The sequence below is a fragment of the Macaca thibetana genome, chromosome 18, assembly GCF_024542745.1.
Source record: "Macaca thibetana thibetana isolate TM-01 chromosome 18, ASM2454274v1, whole genome shotgun sequence".
Lineage (NCBI taxonomy): Eukaryota > Metazoa > Chordata > Mammalia > Primates > Cercopithecidae > Macaca > Macaca thibetana.
The window spans coordinates 71,480,866-71,497,956 of record NC_065595.1 but is presented as its reverse complement, the minus strand read 5'-3'; the positions used below and the strand labels follow the sequence as shown (position 1 = coordinate 71,497,956).

The window sequence follows — 17,091 nt, the reverse complement described above, 5'->3', positions numbered from 1 at the left end:
GTATGTTGGTTTGAGGGAAAAAAATCATACTAACCATTTTATGCCTCACAATTAGTCCTAGAAAGCTCTTCAGTCATCTCCACTAACCACTTTTTTAAATGTTTCTAGGTCATTGAATCTTTGGGAATTATTATTTATAAAGCACTGGACTATGGTTTGAAGGAAAATGAAGAAAGGGAATTAAGCCCTCCCTTAGAGCAGCTCATCGATCGCATGGCCAACACGGTAGAAGCTGACGGCAGCAACGATGAGGGCTATGAGGCTGCAGAAGAAGGCCCGGAAGATGAAGAAGATGAAAAGAGGAAAATCTCAGCTATTCGGTCGTATAGAGATGTCATGAAGGTAAGGCAGCGTTTTATGCAGTACTTGTTTTTTTTCAAGAGTTACTATTTCTTCTTTTTTTTTCCCCCTGGAGAGATGGTCTCACTCTGTCGCCCAGGCTAGAGTGCAGTGGTGGGATCATGGCTCACTGCAGCCTCTGCCTCGTGAGTAGCTGGGACTACAGGTGTATGCCACCACACTTGGCTCGTTTTTAAATTTTTTGCAGAGATGGGGTCTTGCTGTGTTGCTCAGCTTGGTTTTGAACCCCTGGGCTCAAGTGAGCCTCCTGCTTTGGCCTCCCAGAGTGTTGGGATTACAGAAATGAGCCACTGTGTCCAGACTGTTATTTTTTAAAAATTGAATGGTTGACACATATCTGTATTTATTTAAAAATAGTAAAGAAAGAATGGTGATTCAGCATTTAATAATAATTCCCAGACTTGTCAGCAGCCTGAACATGGACATTTGTGATTGAATCATAACTCAAGAAACCGCTTTTAGATATTATATGCCCCTTATCATTACATATCATGTGTCAGCTTGACTGGGCATTACGTCTTCAGTTGACCTCGTATGGCCTTTTTCTAGAGTAAATAACAACTGTGACCCACTTACCTACATGAAGATTTGGCATCTCAAGTATAACAACTGATTGTTTTAGGTTTTCTTGACTTACCTAGTGGTATTTATATGTAATGAAGCAAGTTTGGTTGGTTATACTTAATTTTTCTCTTTTAGATTTTGCTGTGTACTTGAAGGTCATAAAATCTACCATGCCAAATGTGCAGAGATTAACATCAAACATATTTGTCAAATTAACCATAAAAGCGTTCTGTTTTCAGTTACTTATATATGATATTTACTAGGTTTTATACTTATATATGATATATATACTTACATATGATATTTACTAGGTTTTATAAGCAGTGTCAATGGTGTATCTCTTATTTTCCAGCTCTTCATAAAGCGTTTCAGAGACAGGAATATAGAGGCACTGTGACAATGGTAGTTTTCAAGTGTGCTGAGTGCCCCGTTCCTTAGGCCTCCTTCGATGGTACAACTCTCAAAGACTGTGTAAAGAACCATACAAGTTATTATTAAGAAATTCGGATATCTTATTTAGTTCTTTTAAGATGTGTAGTGCTTCTCATTTTAAATCAACAGGCTATACACATAAAATACATACATATAATACACAAACAAATAGAAATTTGATGTGTTTTATTTATGTTTTCTAGATGTTAAGGTTTATTTTTAAAAAATATGTAAACATACTTAAAGGCCAGTTAAACTTTCTGCAGACCACAAATGACCTGCTTGTTCTGTGGAAGACCATTGATAAATAGTGATTGAAAACATGAAGAGTAAAAGGTTTTACATTAAGAAGCAAAACCACTCATACATCTGAAAGTGAGCTAACAGTATTTTGGTGGTGTGTATGTTGGCAGAAGTATGCATAAGAAGTGGTGAAAGAGGAAAGGAACACCTACCTAACCAACTAGATCTGTAAAATCAGCCCTGGCACCAGTAATGTAACATGTCATAGCCAGATTGCTGTCTTAAACTACAGGTTTGGAAGATGAGGTCCAGAGAGTAATTGCAATTTTAAAGTTTTTATTCAATGACATTAAATATCTTAACTTATAAAAAATTATTGGACATTTAGAAGTTTGAAGGGATACCTTTTGTTTTTTAATTTGAGCTACTGTGGTTCCCTAACTTATTGCTATCGTTATATGAAAAATGAATAGTTAAAAGGGTACTTATGAAGACAGGTTATTGGCTTGGCATGGTAGTTCACACCTGTAATCCCACCACTTTGGGAGACCCAGGTGGGAGGATCACTTGAGCTCAGGAGTTTGAGACCAGCCTGGGCAACATAATGAGACCTCGTCTCTATTTAAAAGAAAAAAAAAAGGCTGGGCATGATGGCTGATGCCTGTAATCCCAGCATTTTGGGAGGCCGAGGCAGGTGGATCACTTGAGGCCAGGAGTTCAAGACCAGCTGGCCAACATGGGGAAACCCTGTCTCTACTAAAAAAAAAGTACAAAATTAATCAGGTGTGGTGGCGTGTACCTGTAGTCCCAGCTAGTCAGGAGGCGGAGGCACGAGAATCTGTTGAATCTGGGAGGTGGAGGTTGCATGAAGCCGAGAGCGCACCACTGCACTCCAGCCTGGGTGACAGAGCGAGGCTCTGTCTCAAAAAAAAAAAAAAAAAGAAAGAAAGAAAGAAAAATTTTTAAAGGTTTTATAGATTGAAGGAAAACTGAAGATTACCGATTCTATTAGAAATTTTATTGGAGAATATCACAACCTTACCTGTTGTTTCTTGGTTTCCATGCTAATCAAAACTGACCCGTAAAATTCTCCACATCTGTAACTGTTCTGAGTGTTCCATGTAGCTGAATGAGAAGAAAAATAATTGCTGAAACATTTTACAAGTAAATGGACATTTTAAAATACTATAAAACCGATGATTCCTCATCATATAGTGCAGATATGAGTTTGTGGTTTGGTTAGCAGGTTGAAAACCTCAATTCATAAATGGACTCATTGTTTACTTTGTTGGAAGAGAAGACAAGAATTACCTGAAGAATTGTAACTCTCCTTGTTTCAAGTAGAAATGTGAAACTAAGTTTGATTGATACAAATAATGGGATGTTTAAGAACTCGAAACAATTTGTTTTCAATTCTTAGCAAGCAAGATCCTCTTTAATGTGTAACTTTTATCCTGGATAGTCTTTTATTCCAACTAATCTATTAATTTGTTATGTTTTAATATGGTACATTGTAGTTGAAAAATGCCTTTATATCCCCCTTCTATTACTGGAGCCTGATGATAACACTGTGAGGCAGATTGGGCAGGCATTCCAGTGCTCGTTTCAAAAAGTAAGTCAGGGGAAGAGTAATGTTAGAGTGGAATGCCAGCTTGAGAGTTCTAACATTAAATCTAGAATTATTTATCCAGTATAATGTCTCAACAATAAAGGTAAAGTATCAGCCAGGGTGGATCACTTGAGCCCAGGAGGTTGAGGCTGCAGTGGGCAGTAATGGTGCCGTTGCACTCAAGCCTGGGTGTTACAGTGAGATCTTTTTTTGTTTTGTTCTGTTTTGTTTCTTTTTAAAAAAGGCAAAATATCTTCTCTGACAAACACAGAAAATGTGTCACCAGCAGACCTTGACTAAAACGTCAGGCAGAAGGCAGAGTCCACGTCCCGTGGAAATTAGTATACGTCAGGCAGAAGGCGGAGTCCACGTCCGGTGGAAATTAGTATACGTCAGGCAGAAGGCGGAGTCCACGTCCGGTGGAAATTAGTATACGTCAGGCAGAAGGCAGTCCACCTCCGGTAGAAATTAGGAGATGCAGATGATTTGAAGAGCAAAGAAAATTAAACATGGGCCGGACACGGTGGCTCACACCTGAAATCCCAGCACTTTGGGAGGCCGAGGCAGGTGGATCACTTGACGTCAGGAGTTCACGACCATCCTGGCCAACATAGTGAAACCCCATCTCTACTAAAAATACAAAAAATCAGCTGGGCGTGGTGGCGCATGCCTGAAATCCCAGCTACTTGGGAGACTGAGGCAGGAGAATGGCTTGGACCTGGGAGGCAGAGGTTGCAATGAGCCAAGATTGTGCCCCTGCGCTCCAGCCTGGGCAATAGAGCAAGACTCCATCTCAAAAAAAAAAAAAAAAAGAAACATGAAAACAAATCTAAATGAATATTAACAGCAAAAAATAATAATAATGTCTTACATGATGTAGAATATATTTAGAATTAAAATATATAACAATAGCATAAAATTGTTTGGGAGTAAGTGGAGTTAGTGTTCCAAGACCTCGGCATTGAGTGGGAAGAGGTTAAAGCACTAATTTATTAGTGCTAACCTTTATTAGGAAAGCCACTAAAGCCTAACCTTTATTAGAAAAGCCACTAAAAATAAAATAATTTGTAAATATCAGGCCAATAGGGAAGGGGGCAGGTGAAGCTAATAAAATTACTGGTAATCCAAAAGAAGAGATGGAAAGAATTGAAAAGGAATATAGAACAGGGAAAACAGATAGAAGATGGTAATTGGATACCGAAATATATTGGTGATTACATTAAATGTGAATATTCTAAATGTATACTGCTCAATACAGTAATTACTAGCCACATGTGACTGTTAGTCACTTGAAATGTGTTTCGTCTGAATTGACACGGACTGACAGTACAAAATCTATGCTGGATTCCAAATGCTTCGTACCGAAAAAAGGATGTAAAATGCCTCGTTGACCGGGTGCGGTGGCTCATGCCTGTAATCCCAGCACTTTGGGAGGCTGAGGTGGGCGGATCATTTGAGGTCAGGAGTTAGAGACCTGACCACCATGGTGAAACCCCGTCTATACTAAAAAGACAAAAAACTTAGCCAGGCATGGTGGTGCATGCCTGTAATCGCAGCTACTCGGGAGGCTGGGGCAGGAGAATCACTTGAACCCGGGAGGCAGAGGTTGCAGTGAGCCAAGATCACGCCAGTGCACTCCAGCCTGGGCAACAGAGTAAGACTCCATCTTGGAAAAAAAAAAAAAAGAAAGCCTCATTAATAATTTTTGTATTGGCTATAATTTGAAGTATTACAATAATATATATTATTGTATTGGGTTAACTAAAATCTATAATCAAAGTTAATTTCACTTGCTTCTTTTTACTTTTTTTGATGTGGCTACTAGAAAATTTAAAACTACATACATGGCTAACACTGTATTTCTGAGGATTGTACTAGCCTAATACTCTAATTTTTAAAAGACACAGATTTTTATACTACATTAAAAATACAAAATCCAGTCATATGTTGTTTACAGAGTAGACACTATAAATAGGACATAGAAAGCTTGAGTAAAAGAATGGACAAATACAACATTCTAACCAAAAGAAAAGTATCACAGATATTATTTTAATATAAAATGGACCTAAAGGCAAAAAGCATTACTAGAGATAAAAAAGGATGCTTACTTATAAAAAGTTCAATTCACTAAGGAGAAATAGCATTCATAAATTTATGTGCATCTAATAACATAGCCTATAACAGTAGCATTGAACAACATTCAAACAAATAAATCAAAACTAAAAGGGGAAGTAGACAAATTTACAACCATAGTGGGAGGTTTAAAATACCTCTCTTAGTATCAGTACAAATATAGAATGTTTGGACAATAAGAATGACAAACCTGACTTAACATTAATAGGACATGCCACCCATCCACGGCAGAGTACACATTCTTTTCAGGTATACATGGAACCCTTAAAAATTTCTCCATATTCTAGGCCTTAAAGCAAGTCTTAACAAATTTCAAAGGGTTAAAATTACATAGGAGATGTTCTGTTACCATAGTGGAATTAAGCCAGATATGAACAATAAAAAGATTTTGTTATTTCCACATATACTTGGAAATTAAGAAACTACTTTTAAATGCCCGAAGAGTCAAAGAGGAAATCACAATGGAAATAAACTGAATAATAACGAATGCCTGGGTGCAGACCAGGCTCAGTGGCTCATGCCTATAATCCCAGCACTTTGGGAGGCCAAGGCAGGTAGATGGCTTGAGGCTAAGAGCAAAGATGCTGCATAAAGGGGGTGGTTCACATCCCGGGCAGGACAGTGCAGGACAGTGTGAGATTTCACCGTGCAACTCAGAACAGCATTTCATTTAAAGCTTAGGATTTATTTGTTTCTGGAATTTTCCTTTTAATATTTTCGGACGCAGTTGACCACAGGTAAATGAAGCCATGGAAAGTGAAACTGTGCATTAGGAGGAACTACTGTACTTTAAATCCTAATAATTGCTAAGAAGAAAATGCAGAATGCAGTGATTAAAAGGTAACAGAGAGGCCAGGTGCAGTGGTTCACACTTGCAATCCCAGCATTTTGTGAGGCCGAGGTGGACAGATCACCTGAGGTCAGGAGTTTGAGACCAGCCGCCTGGCCAACATGGTGAAACTCTGTCTCTACTAAAAATACAAAAAATAGTCAGGCATAGTGGTGTGAGCCTGTAATCCCAGCTACTTGGGAGGCTGAGGCAGGAGAATCGCTTGAACCTGGGAAGTGGAGGTTGCAGTGAGCCAAGATCACGCCACTTCACTCCAGCCTGGGCAACAAGAGTGAAACCCCATTTCAAAAAAAAAGTAACAGAGAAATTAGAGGTGAGTAGTGCATCTAGAAAGGACAAACGGGGAAGATGTTCTAAGCAGGTGACATTGAAATCAACACCTGGAGGGTGAAGAATCAGCAAAAAGATTGGTGTGTTTTAAAGAAACAAGTCTAGGATTACCAAAACAAAGTGGAAAGAAGAGCCACAAATGGGATTTGGGAGGTAGGTGTGAGCTATAGATGATGAAGGACTTGAGGAACACAGAAGAGATTGGGATTTAAGTTGAGTGGGAGTCACTGGCCCTCCCATACCTGGGACATTCTTTCCTTAGGTCTGTGCATGGCTCACTCCAATCTTCATTGAGCTCTCCGCTCTGGTGCCACCTACTGACCAGTCTTTCCAGATTATCGCCCCTCCCCACCACTGGCCTCATTTTCTACCTCTCACCTGCTTTCTTTTTCTCTTCTTTCTTTCTTTTCTTTCTTTCTTTCTTTCTTGCTTGCTTGCTTGCTTGCTTTCTCTCTTTCTTCTCTTCTCTTTTTTCTCTTTCTCTTTCTTCTCTTTCCTCTCTCTCTCTCTCTCTCTGAGTGCAGTGACGTGATGGCGTGATCTCGGCTCACTGTAGCCTCCACCTCCCGGGTTCAAGCAATTCTCCTGCCTCAGCCTCCCAAGTCGCTGGGATTACAGGCACCCGCCACCATGTCCAGCTAATTTTTGTATTTTTGATAGACACGGGGTTTCACTATGTTGGCCAGGCTGGTCTCAAACTCCTGACCTCAGGTGATCCACCCACTTCAGCCTCCCAAAGTGCTGAGATTACAGGCGTGAGCCACCACATCTGGCCTATTTTTCTTAATAGTAGCTGTTATTCCCAACGTGTGTTTGTGTGTGTGTGTGTGTGTGTATGTTTAAGGGTCTGAGATACCCATTACTAGTTTTGAGAGGAACAGGACATTGACTTGCTCAATACTGTATTAGTCCTTTTTCACACTGCTGATAAAGACATAAGCTGAAACCGGGAAGAAAAATAGGTTTAATGGACTCACAGTTCCACGTGGCTAAGGAGGCCTCACAATCATGGCGGAAGTCAAGGAGGAGCAAGTCATATCTTACATGGATGGCAGCAGGGCAAAACAGAGCTTGTGCAGGGAAACTTCCCCTTATAAAACCATCAGATCTTATGAGACTTATTCACTGTCATGAGAACAGCACGGGGAAGACCTGCCCCCATGATTCAGTTATCTCCTACCAGGTCCCTCCTACAACACATGGGAATTCAAGATGAGATTTGGGTGGGGACACAACCAAACCGTATCAAATAATGTGTCTTCTTTCTGCCACAGTGCCTGGGACGTAGTCGGCACTTGGTGAGTATTGTTTGAATGAATGATTGGATGCTTTTAAGCAGGGGATGAACATAATCTAAATTACATTTATAAAAGATTTTGCCTGTCAAGTGGAGAACCGTGTAGATGAGTGAGAGAGGAAGTTAGGAGTCCTCTAATGAAAGAAAATGGTGGCTGTGACTGTGATGATGGTGGAGGAGATGGAGAAAAGTAGAGAGCTGTCAGGTGGTATATTTTGAAGGTAGAAACAAGACGACTCACTGATGGATTGGATATGAGTGGTATGGGAATAAAGAATAATTGGCCGGGCGCGGTGGCTCACTAATCCCAGCACTTTGGGAGGCCGAAATGGGCGGATCACGAGGTCAGGAGATCGAGACCATCCTGGCTAACACGGTGAAACCCCGTCTCTACTAAAAACACAAAAAAATTAGCCAGGCATAGTGGCGGGCGCCTGTAGTCCCAGCTATTCTAGAGGCTGAGGCAGGAGAATGGCATGAACCCGGGAGGCGGAGCTTGTGGTGAGCCGAGATCGTGCCACTGCACTGTAGCTTGGGCGACTGAGCAAGACTCTGTCTCAAAAAAAAAAAAAAGAATAATCAAGGATGACTCTCAGCTGGGCATGGTGCCGCACACCTGTAATCCCAGCTACTCAGGAGGCTGAGGCAGGAGTATTGCCTGAGCCCAAGAGTTCAAGACCAACTTGGGCAACATAGCAAGACCCTATATTAATGGGGGAAAAAAAGGATGACTTTTAGAGTTGTTTGAGCTGTCTTTGTGACTTCTGAGTGGAAATGCTAAGTACATAGCCATACGTTTTCAGCATAAAGGGCTGGCCTGGAATAGGGATTGAGGAGTTATCAACCTACAGGTGGCATTTAAAGCCATTAGACTAGACAAGGGCAGCTACAGTAAGCAGAGGATACCCAAAGATCCAAGACTGAGCCTTCAAAAACCTCAGCATTTCAGTTTAATTTAGAAGTCTATAGTGGAGCCAAGAGGAGAGACAGATTTATAGAACAGGTTACATAAACCCGTCCTCTCTTTTTAGAGATAAATGGAAACCCAGCAATATTAAATAACTTGTCCAAGGTCATATAACCTAATTTTGTCTCCCAACCCCTGATGTCCCTTTTCTGTAACTATGAAAATGATTTTGTTGCATGCTTACTGTATACCATGCTCTATGTTTTAAGTGCTTTAAGAACATTATTCTCTTTAATATAAAGGTAATTACATTTATTTTAGAGTAGAATGGAAAAGAACTTGGGCTCCAAAGTCAGACTACCTGGTTTCGGTTCCGTTTCTGCCATCGACTAGCTGTGTAACCTTGGGCAAATTACTTACCTGGTCTAAATCTCAGTTTCCTGATCTCTAAATTGGGTTTTTGCAAGGGGCCCCTTGCAATTCCATGTGAATTTTAGGATCAGCCTTTCCATTTCTTAAAGAAAGGCTGTTGGGATTTTGTTAGGGATTGCATTCAATCTGTTGATCACTTTGGGTAATGTTGTTGCCTTCACCATATTGTCTCCCAACGTATGAATACAAGATGTCTTTCTGTTTATTTAGGTGTTCTTTAATTTCTTTTACAATATTTTGTACTCTTCAGTGTATAAGTCTTACACCTCCTTAGCAAAATTCCTTAGCAAAATTTCCTTAGCAAATTCCTTACAAAATTTCCTTAGCAAATTCCTTAGCAAAATTCCTTAGCAAAATTTCCTTAGCAAATTCCTTAGCAAAATTCCTTAGCAATTCCTTACAATTGATGCAATTGTAAATGGAATGATTTTCTTGACCTCATTATCCAATTGTTCTCTGGCCATGTGTAGAAATACAACTGATTTTGTTTGTTAATCATGTATTCTGCAACTGCTGAAATTGCTTATTAACTCTAGTAGTATCACTTTAGATTGTCTGTATGTAGGATTGTCATATGTATTTTAAAAAGTGTTCTTTAGACCTAGCTATTACCTTTACACCAGTGTTTTTACAGTTGCAGTTTACAACCAGTGAATGGGTTCTGAAATCCCAACAGTGAATGTGCAAGTTTTGTTTTGTGAAGCTTTTGTATGTATAACATGCACATATGCATGCATTTGTGTATAATATGTAAATATATATAAATTTATTTCTTACTGTGGATAGCATTTGAAAACTTTGAAACCCAGTGGCTTTATGCCATTTCATTACGTAACTGGAATATAAGATGAGGGTAAGTTACATAAGGTAAAGCCTTAGTAGTTGTCTTTCATTACCTTGAATGGCAATTCTGTATTGCAAGGTGTTTTCTAAATACAAAAATAATTGAGCAAAAAATGTATGTTTATTAGTGGCTCTGTGAGTAATAAACTTGTGAGATTTCTGCTTTTAATGCTTCTGGATAAATCAGTGTTTAGCTGTTTTTGGTACTGTGAAGAAGGTTTCCTATTCATACTAGAGATATTTTCTTGAGAATGTATTTTATGAAAGATAGTGATCTAACTATTAGATTGTATAAGATGCTTACTATACATGAAAACAAAAAGCCACATTATTAAGGATATTACAAACTACAAAGATGTCATTTATTCTTTAATTAATAGAAATTATTAAAAATAAGATGTATATTTTTAGTTATTGTATTAGTGTCCAGTTTACTGACTGTAGTAAGAAATTAAGAGAACTTACAGCTTGTTAGTGCAAATGAAGTACTTTAAAATGTAATGATTGTACATGGATACAAAATTATTTTATAGAAAGATAAAATTATTCCTGTGTATGGGCCTCTTAATAGGATGTCTTTCCAGTCTGGTACACTCAATGGTGTTTGATTTTTCTAAATTGCTTTGCATGATATTAAGTTGCACATTTTACCCACAAGTAGTTGTATGAGGATTATTGTGAACTATGTATGGTAAAGGACATTAGGGCTGTAGGCAGCACCCGTGGCCTTACTTTGCCCTCTGCCCTCTTTTCTCCACTCCCCATCTACTGATGAGGCAGCTTCCCTGAGGTCCACATGTTCTGTTGACATTCTTTTTATTTAACTATGTTACAAAATTGAACATGTATTGGAATGAGCCTGGCTTCAGAACAAAATTGAACATGTATTGGAATGAGCCTGGCTTCAGAACAAAATTGAACGTGTATTGGAATGAGCCTGGCTTCAGAACCACATGTTTTGTTGACATGCTTTTTATTTAACTATGTTACAAAATTGAGCATGTATTGGAATGAGCCTGGCTTCAGAACAAAATTGAACATGTATTGGAATGAGCCTGGCTTCAGAACCCCTTAGGGACTGACTGTGTTTGAATTCTCCTTCTCCCTCATGGTAACCATGTAACTGTGGACAGACAAGTCATGTGACTCTCTTAGCCTCAGTTTCTTTTTCCATAAAATGAGGATAATTCAGCATTACATTGAAGAGTAAATGGTATTATGTCGTATATATGACATGTCAGATACTGTAGCTGGCATGATAATTGCTTAATAAATGGTAACTGTTTAAAAACTGGAGCCATCATCAGTACACAGTAAATGGTGTTTCCCTTTCTGTTCCCAACCAAAACTTTTACATATGTCCTATCATTTTCAAATTTACTAGAAGCTAATTCTAGTAAACTCATCTGTGCTGTTGGGTCTGTTAGTTAGTGGACCACTTTTCCCGTGTAATTGTGTAGACTTTACAGTGGTCTTGTGGTACATGAAGCCCTGGATGATAGGAATTGCCTGGCTGTCTAGTATGAAAATACAGATGTAGGGGTGTGTCTGTTTTTTTGGGTTTTTTTTCCTGAGATGGAGTCTCACTCTGTCAGCCATGCTGGAGTGCAGTGGCATGATCTCCGCTCACTGCAACCTCCGCCTCCCAGGTTCAAGCGATTCTCCTGCCTCAGCTTCCTGAGTAGCTAGGATTACAGGCATGTGCCACCACGCCCAGCTAATTTTTGTATTTTTAGTAGAGACAGGGTTTCAGCATGTTGGTCAGGCTGGTCTCGAACTCTTGACCTCATGATCCACCTGCTTTGGCCTCCTAAAGTGCTGGGATTACAGGCATGAACCACTGCGCTCTGTTCGTGTCTGTTTTTAGGTACAAAAAAAAAACCCAAATATTAACGAAGCACCATTATTTTATTTTCCCCTTCTATAGTTGTGTGCTGCTCATCTCCCTACTGAATCAGATGCACCAAATCATTATCAGGCAGTATGTCGTGCACTGTTTGCAGAAACAATGGAGCTCCATACATTTCTAACCAAAATTAAGAGTGCAAAGGAGGTGAGTACTACTGCTTTGATATTTATTGGCATTGTTTGATTGGCTTGGCATGCATTTGATATTTATTGGAAGAGAAACCTAAATTTTCAACATTGTCCACTCTATTGTTTTAAAAGATTTATTACCATCCTTTAGATGAGTGCTGAAAGTCATTTAGGAAAGAAGCAACTTAGGTAAAATTAAATCTATTCTATTAAAATATCAACAGTGTGAACCATTTAAACAGATTTTCATACAGATTCCTTGCAAATGGAAATAGATGTTACTGAAGTAGTTCAGTCCATTCCCATGTGACTTGCTTTCCACCCCTCTTTCTCTTCTGTCCATTCTGAAATATGTTGGGACCTCTTCCAGAAACGGAGAAAGGCTCAGAAAAGAGGTGACACTCACATCTGATCATTTGTTTTATTTATTATTTATTTAAAAGGTGAGTCACCATGTGTTACATAGCTGGTTGTGAAGATTCAGTGAGATCTTATGTAAAATAGCACAGCATCTGGCGGAAAGTGAGAGCTCAGTACATGTTAGGTAATGGATATCTATATTAGTCAGCGTTGTCCAGAGAGACAGAGCCAATGGGATATATAGATATATAGGTATATGAAAGGGGCCAGGTGCAGGCTCATGCCTGTAATCCCAGCTACTTGGGAGGCTCAGACAGGAGGATCACTTGAGGCCAGGAGTTCAAGATATATGAGAGGGGGTTTATTAGGGGAATTGGCTCATGTCATTATGGAGGCTGAGAAGTCCCATGACAGGTTGTCTGCAAGCTGGAGACCCTGGTATTCCAGCAGCACAGCTCAGTCCAAGTCCAAAGACCCAGGGTAGGAGAAGAAAAGTATATCCCAGTACCAGGAGAGAGAGAGGCCAATTTTCCTTCCTCTGTTTTTATTCTATCCAGGGCCCCAGCCAAATGGATGGTGTCCAAATGGATAGTGAACACCTAAACTGAGGGCAGCACTTAGTCCACTCAGACTCACACACTAGTATCCTCTGGAAACACATTCACCTAAATACATACCTAAAAATAATGCTTGACCAGTTCTCTAAGTATTCTTTAATTCAGTCAAGTCAACACCTAAAATTTACTATCACAGTATCCTTTCTTTTATAACTAACATATAGGGTTTATCAGAAGCACTAGGCTAAAACTTATCATGACCCACAGTTTGGGGAAGAACACATGCTGGATATGTAAGCAAGAAAGGAAAAACTAAACTATTTGCCCAATAAGATGTACTTAGCCCTGGTAATAAGTAGGTGATGGATGTCTCAGGCAGATCACCCGTAATAAATCACCCTTAAATAGATCCGTTGTATGTATATGAATAAGAGCTCTTAGCATCCCTCCTCTGCTCTGGCTAGGGTACTGCTTATAGTCTGTCTTTTTATGATAGGGCAATGAAAAACTTTGCCTTTTTCTTGTTTTAATTTTATTAAATTGGATCAAGGAGGAAAGTTGTCAACAGAGTGGAAAAAAGGTGAATTATATGTTAAGAATAAATGTGTGTGTGTGTGTGTGTGTGTGTGTGTAATGGATTAGCTGTTCTCCTTGAGCAGAACCAGAAGAAGTGGGATCTGATTAAAAGCTTCAAAGTGAACACCCAAAGGCATGTCCTCAACAAGGTTTTCTCAGATAGTAGAAAAGATTACTTTTTAAGGCTGTCATTACCTTTCCCAGCTTGTTAAGACTGAGATTGCCTTCCCCAGAGCATTATTCTTAGGGTGTACATGTACGATCCTGTGGGGTTAATAGAAGAAATTAAATGAGCTCTTGAAGTCCTTCCAACACTGGCATTCTTAGAAACTGTTTCTGAGCTTAAATAGAACAATATTAGTATTTTTACTACTCTACTGCAGTGAGCATTTAAAAAATGTTTGCTCTTGATCCGTTTGCAGTTCCAAAGCGTGATGATTGGATATTCACACTTGTGTGTGAGATGTTCCTTTTTCTAAACATTGTTCTGTCAGCACATTACTCATCTGATGTAAAAAAATATAAATTTTTTTGCTCTTGATTAAAATTTTGCTTTGCCAGATATGCAAACACACTTTCAAAAAGAGGTTCAAACATTATTAAAGTTTATTTAAATAAAAAGCTGACAGGTGGAGTGAAACTGCTGTGTGGCAGTGCCTGCAGAAACTAGCCAGGCTGACCGAGGTTGGGCCCTCACATCTCTCACGACCCACAGGCTAGGACACCACCCCAGCCACATCTCTCACCCTGTCACCACCCCAAGGCTAGGACTTTATAGGCATTAGTTCCATCCTGTTTGCATATCTCCTTCTCCTCTGTTTCTACTCTGTTGATCTCCGTATCACCCTTTCCCAGTATTCTCTGGAAACTACACTCCATTTTGAAAAGAGTCCCCTCAGGCTCTTCTGACACTTGTTCCCTTAAGGGTAGTGCTTTCTCTTGCTTTCCTCCTGTGGGAAGCTGGTCTTTCCTCTACATCTCCCTGTTCTGATTGGGGTGGGTTTGCTAATATTCTGTCTGTCCTCTGCTGCCTGCCAGTAATCAGCCTTCGTCCTCGTTGAAACACCCTTCTTCCTTCGAAGCTCCTGTCACCACTTCTCTCATTTTGAGTGATTTCCTAGACAAAGAAAGCACATAAATTGCCTGTCAACACTAAGGTTTCGGGAATGTAAGTTTCTTTTACCTCTACAATCTATAAGGTTTTCTTGAAATGATAGAACATCTTTATACATGTTAGTTTATGTATGTAAATGGTTTCAACCTTTTCTCAAAAATACTGTTTTCACACTAAAAAATACTATTCGTTAATTTGACTTTTTTCTAAAGATCCCAAAATACTTAAAAAATATATTTTAAGACTCACTCTTTATACCTATGAGTTAGTGTGTACCAAGTGGAATTTTTGAAACAATAGACTCTGATTCAACAAAATTAAAAACTGGGTTATCAACAATGTTTCAAACTACCTTATATCTGTGTATATGTGTGTGCATGAGTGCATATAAATTGGGGTGGAAGCATAGTGTCAGAATATTTGAGCTCAGTTGCTGATAATGTATCTGATTTGATAGTCCAAAAGTACTTTAATTATACTAAATTTCTTATATGCCAAATTGGCAATTTATTAAAATATAAAATCTACCATCTGTTTTCCGATGTTATACTTGTTCTGTAAAGTGTTAAGTGCATTTACTGAACCTGGCTACTTTATAAAGCACAGTGCCTGGTTCATCATCTATTTATTTTGAAAGCAAATTTGTTTATTTTCTAATCCCTTTCATGGTGTGATGATTTTCTTCTTAAACAACCAATGAGCTCCTTTAAGGTTATTCTTTGAATGATAAAGATTTGGGTAGGCCTGCTGTTACTTTGTCTCTTAAGCAATGTGATATCCTTGAAAGTAAATACACATTACTGTGTCTCCTAAGCAGTTGGATATCCTTGTAAGTTAAGTATAGCTGGAGGCATTGTCTAAGCAATCCATCGAGTGCATCAGGTTGTATGAAAGAAGAGCCACCGTGCCCTGCTGCCAGTGACACCACCATATTCCAGAGCCGTACCGCAGGGGTAGCTGGTGAGCCTGGGCTGTGCTCAGGGGGCAGTTACAATGTAAAATTTTTTATTGGAGAAAATGAAATTGTGTTAATGGTAGTATCCTTTCATCTATTGTGGTCCAGGTAATTTTTTGATCATCAGTCCCCAGTTTTGTTATTGTTACATAAAATTATTTATCATTACCTAAAACTTTAACCCCTGCTACTTTACTGTGTTATATTCATACAGCTCCTTTATAAAATGCCTTCTCTTCCTTACTCCATTTGATTCTTGTAACGATTCTGTGACTCTTTGTAAATTAGTAAACTAAGGCTTTGAGAGATTAGAGATTCACATAGAAGTAAGTTCTCAGTGCTGCTAACAGCATTTTCATCCTCATCACACCCTTCAGTCCAGCAAAGGTGTTCCACTACATAGAAGTTATTGCTGCTTTCCTCTAAGAGTGTCACATAAAATGCACTGCTGGATGAAACTAAAGAGAGAGTTCCGAAGAACACGGAGATAGATACTTTGATGTAGGTTTCTGAGCAGTCTTGGAGACAGAATATGTGAGTCTGAGAGACTAATATTTGGCTTTGGAGAGAAGAGGGTTTATGAGGGAATGTGTGGGCACGCACATGCTGGTGTTCGGGGTTGAGGGTCCTGCATATGCACATAAATGGGATGGGGGGTACCATGTAAAGTTCAGGTATGAAATAAGAGGGAGGCCAGGCACAGTGGCTCGTGCCTGTAATCGCAGCACTCTGGGAGCCCAAGGCAGGAGGATTGCTTGAAGCCAGGAGTTCAAGACCAGCATGGCCAACAAGGCAAGACCCCATCTATTAACTAACTAACTAACTAACTAAATAAATAAATAAATAAAAGAGGGAGATGTGAAATGGGAAAAGATAGAGTATCATAGAAGTGTCAAAGACTGAGATAAAATAATTTTAAGACTAGAAAGTCAGTTGATTTTTTTCTGATACTTTCCTAGCATGGTCTAGCCATCATTGCTTCCATGTTGAGAGTGTGCAGTATGCTCGCCAAATTCTCCAGTAATACATCGTTTCATAGTGGGGGTATGATGATATTATAGTAGAAACTTGATGTATCATAGAAGTACACTGGTTTAGAAGAATTTTTTGAAAGCTTTCTTTAAAGCAAATAACTCATTTTTTAATTTATTTCATAATTTGAAATATTTATATTAACACTGATCTTTTTTAAAATCCCCTTTATTGGTGAATCATACCATTCGTTATTTATGTAACTTCTTAAAATCAAATAGCATTTGCAAGACTTCTGTTTACTCATCTTTAAAAATGAGTAAAAATGGGGAGGAAGGCCTGGCGCTCAGTGGCTTAATTCTGTAATCCCAGCACTTTGAGAAGCCGAGCCCAGGTGTTTGAGACCAGCCTGAGCAGCATAGCAAGATCCCAAAATCCTGGAATCCTCGCTGCTTGGAAGGCGGAGGCAGGAAGATCTTTTGAGCCCGGGAGTTTAAGGCTGCAGTGAGCTATGATCTCA

At 39.2% G+C, this 17,091-nt stretch overlaps 1 protein-coding gene, 1 long non-coding RNA gene and 1 other non-coding gene across 6 annotated transcripts in view; 2 read left to right on the top strand and 1 right to left on the bottom strand.

Annotated features, from left to right (window-relative positions):
• SPIRE1 (spire type actin nucleation factor 1) overlaps positions 1 to 17,091 on the top strand; it is a 191,503-nt gene that overhangs the window by 95,012 nt on the left and 79,400 nt on the right. For all 4 annotated transcript variants that reach the window (XM_050767556.1, XM_050767555.1, XM_050767558.1 and 1 more), the window contains exons 3-4: positions 109 to 342; positions 11,928 to 12,053. In XM_050767556.1, the coding sequence (XP_050623513.1) occupies positions 109 to 342; positions 11,928 to 12,053 (360 nt within the window). The remainder of the gene's footprint in view (positions 1 to 108; positions 343 to 11,927; positions 12,054 to 17,091) is intronic.
• On the bottom strand, positions 1,340 to 3,635 carry LOC126941243 (uncharacterized). The gene is made up of 3 exons (XR_007721187.1): positions 3,500 to 3,635; positions 2,642 to 2,724; positions 1,340 to 1,391 (listed from the first exon to the last, which is right to left on the bottom strand). It is a non-coding gene; the product is annotated as an uncharacterized LOC126941243 (long non-coding RNA).
• On the top strand, positions 13,941 to 14,042 carry LOC126941603 (small nucleolar RNA U13). The gene has a single exon (XR_007721384.1). It is a non-coding gene; the product is annotated as a small nucleolar RNA U13 (small nucleolar RNA).